The 10,004-nt window shown below is 40.7% G+C and overlaps 1 protein-coding gene across 4 annotated transcripts in view; it reads right to left on the bottom strand.

Annotated features, from left to right (window-relative positions):
- Positions 1 to 467: 467 nt before the first annotated feature.
- Positions 468 to 10,004, bottom strand: part of cul2 (cullin 2) — a 60,707-nt gene continuing 51,170 nt past the window's right edge. For all 4 annotated transcript variants that reach the window (XM_020523193.2, XM_020523197.2, XM_048611850.1 and 1 more), the window contains 2 exons: positions 4,161 to 4,277; positions 468 to 2,058 (listed from right to left, as the gene is read on the bottom strand). In XM_020523193.2, coding sequence (XP_020378782.2) covers positions 1,927 to 2,058; positions 4,161 to 4,277 — 249 coding nt within the window. In that variant the 3' untranslated portion in view covers positions 468 to 1,926. The remainder of the gene's footprint in view (positions 2,059 to 4,160; positions 4,278 to 10,004) is intronic.

The following is a 10,004-nucleotide window of genomic DNA, read 5'->3' as shown; positions in this document are numbered from 1 at the left end:
AAAATTAGAACAATGATGAGGGTAGTAACTAGTATCAGTGCTAGCAAGCACAGGTAGGACCACAGATAAGGCAGTCCAAGGACTTTTTGCCCACAGCAAGAGGAATACTCCTGTTCCTCACGGCCTATTCTGCACCAAAGTTACATTTTCAAAGTTATTGTGGCCTCTTCTAGCCACTCAAGGGTATATTTTGTTGGGCATGTCAGGCTGCAACATTCTCATGCAAAATATGCTCTTGACTTTCCAAAGTAGAGGGCTCACTTGTTCTCCAGTGATTTAAGATTGGGTTGGGGGTGGTAGGCAGATAGTGGATGTTAGTCAATTCAGCAAGAGACTGCTGTATGTGGATGAGCTTTCCCAAATTAACAAACTTGCTTGAAAAGACAAAATGTTCAGATATATTCAGAATTTAAAACGGCATTTGCAACAAAAGATTTTACAGAGGTCAAGAACAGCCACACTCAAACTGTAATAAAACAGTTTTATTCCTCACTATTCCAGCTGCACTTGGCTCCTGGTAATACAAAGGACACACCAAATAGTTAGTAAAAAGCTTTTAAAGAGATTGCGGGCACTATTGGTAATCATAGGTAGCCAATTCTCTTTAAAAACATTCAAACTGTCAATACCATGCAGGGTTGAAGTCTGGAAGACCTCAAGGACACGAGTCAATTAACAAACTAGTCATCTGACCTCATTCGATCAAGTAAGTTCAGTTAAAAAAATTTTCATGCAAAATTCCTGATTTAATAAGTGGCAGATTCATCTTTTATCGGATGTTAATAATGGATATCTATAATTTCATTAGACATATTTACCTAGATGGGTTTTATTTTAGAAGTTTGGTGTCGCTAAATATGGTAGATCAGAACTGTTGTAATAGGATAATTTTTGTGGACCTTTATATGTAACAGCTCAGTGAGCGTGAAATTCCATAATGATGGCTTCCCAGTTCAACGAGTTCTTCAGTCTCAATTGTAATATCCAATGGGTGATGTCTGGTTGGGCCAGTCACTCCCTCTATTGGAAGGTAGTGGGAGGGGGAAAAGTTGATCTAGGCTGGTAGCAGCATAGACAACCTCCTCTTTGCCCTGGTTGCTTTGAGCCTTGGATTCTCCGCCATCAATTGCACGATATAATTGTTAAAAATGCATTTAATAGATGTGTTTTGTTGGACATAGAGTTGATTCAGGCCAAGACGATGAAAATATTATTAAAGACATGACCATCTTCACCAGTCATGAAGGCAGTTGCCTGCCCAAAAAAAAACCCTGCAGCATTCAGGCTGAATAATTAAGGCTTTGGAGGGTTTATGACAATCATCAATGCACACGAGAAACACTGAAAGAAATCAATCTGAAAAAAATCCTTTTAATGGAAGTGCAAACTGGTATAGACATTCCTCATGATGTTCCTGTAGTGATAGTTCAGGAAAACTGCATTTTTGATATACATAGATCCGTTCATCTGGGCGATCTGCAGAGAACACTGATGTAATGGTCTAGTTCACTGAAACCTACATATATACTTCAGGTAGTATACAGGCTTTATTTTGTGAATGAACACGTGCCATATTTGTTATCTGCAGTCTTGGATGAAAAATTTACAGTGTAAACACAATTATTTCATCGCCATGTTACAGTGTTTAGTTTTAAATTACATTTTAAAAGATATCAACTGCACCTGTGAGATAAACATGGCACCAAAGCACTCCCCCATTACAGCAATGTTGCGATGACGAGTTGGGATATCTATAGGCATTGACACTTGCAATGTGGCACTGTAAACAGCAGAGAAAGGGCTGCCAGGTGATGGACTGAAGAACCTGGTGTAGGCACATCTCTGCTTCATCTCACAGGAATACATCAGTGACACAGCAGGTCTTTGCACCCATACTCAGACAAAGCCAAACACCAACAGCTTGTTTCATGCTACATAACTGTATTCGTCTGCTGAGGTCTGGCTACGCTCAATATATTGTTTGTCAATGAGGACTTCAATGCACTTCTTGATCATGCTGATACTAGGGTTGAACCTTGCTCTCGACTGGCTGATTACCTGTTGAGAAGAGAACAAATGTTAGGAAGTCTTCAATACTAATAATCATGAAAAATAATCCATCTGAAGAGACAGCAGAATGGTAAATTGAAAAGAAAATGCTTACTATGAACAATAAGATAATCAGTTTCTGAATACAACAAAGATTTTTTGCATTAAAATGGTGAGCTTCATTTCTCCTTTTATGCTTACTGGCTAGCTGCCTATTTCTAGCATCTTTTCATTTTTACCTTTATTTCAGATTCATCCCTCTAGAAATTAATTTCTGAAGGAAAAACATTGCATTTTATCTTGTGCCTTTCACGATCTCAGGACATCCCAAAGTGCTTCATAACCAAAGATGTTATTTTGTAGAGATAGCAAGAACTGCAGAGTCAGAGATAACACAGTGTGGAGCTGGAGGAACACAGCAGGCCAGGCAGCATCAGAGGAGCAGGAAAGCTGATATGCAGAGGGAACCAGGAACTACGATCAAGTAACTGGTGATTATCTTGCGAGGAATACTATATTTTTTTTACTTCAAAACACAAACTGATGGCACAAGGTTCATCATTGATGATCATCATCCATCAGAATCTATCCACCTCGGCTAATCAGAAACGACACGGACTTGCTCTGTGCTTATCTGATAGGAGTACTGCAGTACTACAGTGTTTCCGTCGAAAATGTTTTTGGGTGAGCATGTCAATTTCTTAATTCAAGGTGTAGAATGTCAATACCCTGGAACAGAACACTTGTCCTACCTTTTCAGCCAGTTATTAAAGCACTGCTTGGTGGATTTATGGCAGTTTAGATAAAAATTTAGTTACTTTATTTAGTCTCACAATATGCTTTGACTCCAAATGCATAAACTACTTCCAAGCTGTGCACCTACTTTTTCTAAGATTTCAAAGGGGTCTTGTTCAAATAGATCAATGGGCTGAAAAATGGCAGATGGGAGTTCAATCTGGATAAATGCGAGGTATTGCATTTTGGTCCAACAAACAGGGATAGGGCTTATATAATTAATGGTAAGGCCTTGGTTGGTTTTGTAGAACAGAGGGACCTAGGGGTTCAGGTGCATAATTCTCTTGAACAGAGAACATTTGTCGTTGGTACAGGTACCTTATACAACATTACTGGTTCTTCTGGACTATTGTGTCCGGTTCTAGTCGCCGAGTTACAGAAAGGACATTATCAAGCTGGAGAGAATTCAGAAGAGATTTACCAGGATGTTGCCGGGTGTGGAAGGTTTCAGTTATAATGAAAGGCTGGATGGGCTAGGACTTTTTTCACTTGACCATAGGAGGTTGAGAAATGACCTGATATAAGTTTATAAAATAATGAGAGGTACGATAGAGTTGGTGGTTGTCTTTTCCCTAAAATGGGAAATTTTAAGAATAGGGAGCACATTTTTAAGGTGAGAAGAGCGATTTATAAAAGACCTAAGAGGCAAATTTTTTACACAGAGAATGGTTCACATGTAGAATGAACTTCCTGGCGACGTGGTAGATGTGTGTACAATTACGATGTTTGAAAGACATTTGGATAGGTACATGAATAGGAAAGGTTTGGAGACATATGAGCCAGGAGCAGCCAGGTGGGACTAGTTAAGTTTGGGATTATGTTCGGCATGGACTGGTTGGACCAAAGGGTCTGTTTCCGTGCTGTATGACTCTGTGACTCTATAACATACATGGATCTGTTTAAATTAATTTGACAAAGAGATGGCAGAGAAAGAGAAGACTTCCACCCCATTAGATAAAAACCAAAATAAGTGCAGATGCTGTAAATCAGGAACAAAAACAGAAGTTGCTGGAAAAGCTCAGCAGATCTAGCAGCATCTGTGAAGAAAAAATCAGAGTTAACACTTTGGGTCTGGTGACCCTTCCCCACAACCTGTTCCTTGCTTTTCCAGTGACTTCTGTTTTCGTTCCACCTCATTCAGCTCGTCTACATGTAAACATAGGTCCCAGAAGTGAAAGACACTGTTCTTATCCGTTTATGTGGCCCCGAGCAACAACATATTTCAACTTAGAGATCAAATATCTTCAATTTGCTTTATACATTAAACAAATTTTATGCTTTTGATAACATTTTGGTTACCTAAAAAGAACATTTACCTCTTGAATAAGTGCATTGTGTCGGAGCACTTTACGTGCTTTCATGATGCGGACTATAGCAGCCTGCAGATACATTTTCCTGTCCTCATCGACTGCACTTCTAGTTTGTTCCATCTCCTGAGGGCAATAAAGCAAGAACTAGAAACTTAACATGACTGTTTCAACAGATCTCCGTGGTAAGCTATCCTTAGTACTTTCGTTATGCACATAACAGGTATAAATGATTAATTTTAGAAAGTGGATTTCTTAATCTAGCCATCAAATCAAAATCAGAAAAGCAACTATAAGCAATTTATTATCACTTTATATTTTGTGAACAGAATCACAGAATTATTATAGCGAAGATGGTGGCCATTCAACCCATTATCCCTGCACTGGCTCTTTAAATGAACGTCATTAGCTAGTACCGATCTCCTGCTTTTTCCTCATATCCATGCACATTATTTTTATCTGAATAATCATCTAAAGTTCTCTTGAATGCCTCAATTGAACCTGCCCCACTACACTTCCAGACAGTGCATTCCATGTCCTAACTATTACAGAGTGAATGTTTCTTCATTTCACCCTTGCGCTTTTTGCATATCACTTTAAATCTATGCCCTCTTCTTTTGGTTCCTTTTAGAAACAGGAATGCTTTCTCCCTCTCTACTCTATCCAATCTGCTTCGATTTTGAAAACCTCTATCAGACGTCCTATTAGCCTTCTTCTTTTCAAGAAGAACTGTCCTAGCTTCTTTAATCTATCCTCATAACTGAAGTTCCTCATTCCTGGAACTATTCTTGTAAATCGCTTCTGCACTCTCTCCAACGTATACACTTCCTACCTATAATGTGGCACCCAGAACTGTACACAACACTCCAACTGAGATCTAACAAGTTATCTTATACTTTAGCTCAATTGACCAGTTTTTTTAACCTCTGTATATAACAATTAAAGAATAAATATATATTTTTCTGCTTCCGATCACTATTCAGTGCCAAATATTGCTTGTTCCCAGTCTCTAAGGTTGGTTCATACTTTTCGGATTTTTCATCGCAAGTTTTGGGAGTTTCGTGATTAACTATTAATGAATCCATAATAATATGCTCACCAATTAAATCAGATATGGCAGACTACGTTTATACCGAATGCCACTTCACTGCAAAAGCAAGGAAGCCAGGAACCTTCTCTGTTTACTTTCTGGGCTTTTGCAACCTATACATGTTTCTGGAGCTGCCCAGTTCAGATGCTCCCTCTCACCAATCATGAATCTGACAAACATTGTGGATTGGAAACAGGCAAATGTGACACCTTTATTCAAAAACGGAGACAGGCAAAAAGTGGGAAACTACAGACCAGTGAGTTTGACCTCTGTAGTAGGGAAGTTGTTGAAGTCAGTCATGAAGTAGGAGATAACTGAACACTTAGTAAAACAAAGCTCAATTCACCAGTGTCAGCATGGTTTCATGAAGGACAAGTCATGCTTAGAAAACTACTGGAGTTCTTTGAGAATGTAACCAGCAAGGTGGATAATGGGGATCCAGTGGATGTGGTATACCTAGACCTACAGAAGGCATTTTACATGGTGCCGCATAAATGACTGATCCAGAAGGTTAGGTCTCAGGGGGTTAGGCATAGACTACTGGCTTGGATAGAGGATTGGCTGACTGACAGAAATCAGAGGGTCAGGATAAATAGGTCCTTCTCTGGATGGTGAACTAATAGGGTGCTGCAGGGTTCAATTCATTTACAATCTACATAAATGCTCTGCAAGCAGGGACAGAGTGTAACATAGCAAAATAGGTGGGAAAGCAAGCTATGATGAGGAAGTAAACAGTTTACAGATGGATATTGATAGTCCAGGAGAATGGGTCAGAATCAGGCAGATGGAGTTTAATGTGGATAAGTGCAAGGATATTCACTACGGTTGGAAAATAGAAGGGCAAATTATTGTTTAAATGGGAAGCAGATTCAAAGTGTGTCAGTGCAGAGGGATCTGGGTGTCTGAGTGATTCATGCACAAAAAGTGGTTATGCAGATGCAGAATGCAATAAAAGGGGCAAATAGAAACCTGATATTTATTACAAAAGGACTGGATTATAAAGTAAAGAAATGTTGTTACAATTATATAAGACGTTGGTAAGACCACACTTAGAATATTGTGTCCAGTTTTCGACTCCTTACTTGAGGAAGGATGTGGTGTCAGTGGAGGCAGTTCAGAGGAAGTTCACCAGTTTGATTCCAGGGATGAAAGGGCTGTCGTACGAGGAGCGGTTGAATAGCTTTTACTCGTACTCACTGGAGTTCTGAAGAATCAGGGGGGTGGGGGGGAAATCTGATTGAGGTACATAAAAAGCTAAAGGGGATTGATAAGGTGGATGTTGAACAGTCTCAAACAAGAGGGCATAGATATAGAGTGAGAGGAAGTAGGTTCAAAACAAAACTACTTCTCTCAGAGGGTTATGAATCCGTGGAACTCACTGCTCCAAAGTGCAGTGGAGGCAGAATCAATCGGCAGCTTCAAGGAAGAAATAGGTGTGTTTCTGATGAAAGCAGGACCTGTAAAGTTGTTATCTCTGGATTTCTCCAGGTGCCATGTGCTGGCGAATGTAGAAATAGGGGTATAGGGCAGGTCAATGCGTGGCTCATAAGTTGGTGCAGGAGTGTTTGAGAATCCTGGATCACTGGGGCTGTTTCTGGGGAAGGTGGGACTTGTACAAGCAGGACAATTTGCACCTTTACCAGAATGGGACCAACATCTTGTGGCTGGGTTTGCTAATGCTGTTGGGAAGAGTTTAATCAAGTTCAGCAGGGGCGGGGAAACAGACCATTATCACAATTGGGACACAGTATAGTATAGTAAAGGAACTGGGACACAGAGTTCAACCATCTTATGATTCAAGGGAGCAAGGTGAGACTGAATAGCCTTCACTTTGATGCTAGGAATATGATAAGTAAGACAGGTGATTTAATGGCATGGATTGACATGTGGAATTGTGATATGTTGCCATCACAGAGACATGGTTGAGGGATGGTAAGGACTGGAAACTCAACAGTCAGGGTACAGAATCTTCAGGGGAGGGTGTAAAAGAGATGGCATTGCATTATTAATTGAAGAGTCAATTACTGCAATATGGAGGGAAGATATCTTGAAAGGGTTTTCAAATGAGGCTTTCTGGATAGAGTTTAGGAATAAAATGGGGGCAGTCACACTGCTCGGAGCGTACTGTAGGCCCTCAAACTGTCAGTGGGTCAGCAAATATGTAGGCAATTCAATGAGGTGAGTAATAATACTAATAGGTAATTATATTTGGGGAGTTCAACTTCCTGAACATTAATTGGGATAGTCATCGTGCAAAGGGTTTAAGAGGGGGCAGATTTCTTGAAATGTATTCAGGTGGGTTTTTTTATACCAACCTAGATCTCACAGGGGATAGGGTGCAATATTGCATCTAATTCTGTGACCAAAGCCAGGTAGATGGGGCTGGGTGGCAGTGAGAGAACATTTTATTGATTGCAACCACCATATAATTTGTTATGGAAAAGGAAAGATATGGTCTGCAAAAGGGGTTTTAGATTGGGGGAAGGCAGAACCTAGCCAAAGGACACTAGGAACAGCTACTTTTGGGGAACTCTAAAGAACAAAAATGAAATGGAAAGAATACAGGCCCATGTTCCCTTTAGGGTGCCATAAAGGAGCAACAAGCTCAGAGAACCATGCCTGTCTCGGAATGTTCAGGACAGGACAAGGAGCAAAAGAAGAGGCATTTAGCAGGTGCAAAGGAGACAAATTAACTGAGATGATTATGAAGCATAGGAAGTGCACAGGGAATTTAAGAAAGCAACTAGGAGACCAAAGAGGAATGAGAAAACACTGGTGAGCACAATTAGGGAGAATCCTAAGATATTCTATCAGTAAACTATGGGGAAGAGAATAATCAGCAAAAGAGCGGGGTCCATTTGGGAGCAAAGGGCAATCTGTGTGTGGAGGCAAAGGACATGGTAGGGCGTTAAACGAGTACTTCACTTTTGATTTCACTTGGGAGGAGGAGGATGTGGGTACAGAATTTGGGGAGAGGTTCTTGAGCAGATTGACATAGGGAGTGAGAAGGCTTTGGCAGGCTTAGAAGTGGATAAGTCCCCAAGTCTGGATGAGTTGTATCCCAGGCTGCTGTGGGAGGCAATGAGCAAACTACAGGGTCTCCGACCCATATTTTTATTCCTTTCTGGTCACAGGGGCAATGCCAGAGGACTGGAGGACAGCTAATGTGGATCCACCTTTTAAAAAAGGTGGTAGATATAAACCAGGGACTAACAGACCAGTTAGTCTCACATCAGTGGTAGGGAAACTACTGAAGAAAGTTCTGAAGAACGGAATTAATATTCTCTTGGAGATGCAAGGTTTGATCAAGGATAGTCAGCATGGCTTTGTCAAAGGGAGGTTATGCCTAACAAACTTGATTGATTTTTTTGAGATGATTAGGTGTGTAGATGAGGGTAGTACAGTTGATGTAGTTTATATGGAAGCATTTGACAAGGTTCCACATGGGAAACTAATAAACAAGATAAAAGCACATGTATCTAGATTTGTTGGGCAAAATCGGCTTAGTGATAGGAGACAGGAGGAGCTGGGAGACAGCCGTATGTGTGACTGGAAGCCAGTCTGCCGTGGCATACAACACGGAACAGTGCAGGTTCCCTTCTTGCTTATGATATATATAAATATATACTAATGATATAGAAGAAAATGTTCAGGGTACAGTGTGATAAGTTAGTTTGAGGATGACATAATGATTGGCCAGGTGGTTAATAGTGAGGAAGTAACTGTTAGGTTACAGGAAGATATGATGAGTGGTCAAATGGAATTTAACTCTAAAAGCTGAGAAAAAATTCACTTTGTAAGAAGTAATGAGACAAGGGAGTATTCAATGAATAGCAGGACACTAGGAGGAGCAGAGGGATCTTGGGGTGCTTGTCCACAGATTTCTGAAGGTAACAAATCAATAGGGTGGCTACAAAAGACAGATGGGACACTTGCCTTTATCAGTTGTAGCATAGCTTATAAGAGCAGGGAGGTTATGTTGGAGCTATACAAAACTTTGGTTAGGCTACAGCTGGAGTACGGTGTACACTTCTTGTCGCCACACCACAGGACGGATGTGATTGCACTGGAGAGGTGTAGAGGAGATTCACCAGGATGTTGCCTCGGTTGGAGCATTTCAGTTAAGAGGAGGCTGGATAAGTCTGAGCTGTTTTCTGTAGAGCAGAGAAGACTGAGGGGGAGGGCCTGATAGAGGTTTTTCATTATTCATTCACAGGATATGGGCATCGCTGACTAGTCCAGCATCCTTGCTGTGAGTCTGGAGTCACTTGTAAGCAAAACCAGGTAAAGGTAACAGTTGTCCTGCCCTACATTGTGATCCAGATAGGTTTTTTCACCATTTGACAACGGTGTCACGATCATCATTTGACTCTTAATTCCAGAGTTTTAAAACTAAATTAAAATTTCACCATCTATCATGGCTGGATTTGAACCCAGATGCCCAGAACATTGCCTGGGCCTCTGGATTAATAGTCCAGCGACAATACTATTAGGCCATGACCACTCCGTCATTAAGATGAAGATAATATTATGAGGAATGGAGAGTGTGGATGGAATGCATCCCTTTGGTGAATGATCCCCCTTGTTGAACAGTCAATACCACAGTCATGCCCATCTGTATCATTGGTGCTGAGGTGGAAGTGGTCAAGAGCTTCAGGTTCCTAGGAATAAATATCACGAACAATCTGTCCTGGTCCATCCACGTTGACACTGCAGTCAAGAAAACACCTCAACTTCCTCAGAATGCTAAGGAAATTTGGCAT

The sequence above is a fragment of the Rhincodon typus genome, chromosome 2 (genome assembly GCF_021869965.1).
Source record: "Rhincodon typus isolate 14 chromosome 2, sRhiTyp1.1, whole genome shotgun sequence".
Lineage (NCBI taxonomy): Eukaryota > Metazoa > Chordata > Chondrichthyes > Orectolobiformes > Rhincodontidae > Rhincodon > Rhincodon typus.
Note: the sequence above shows the minus strand (reverse complement) of the source record. Positions and strands in the feature narration are given on the sequence as shown.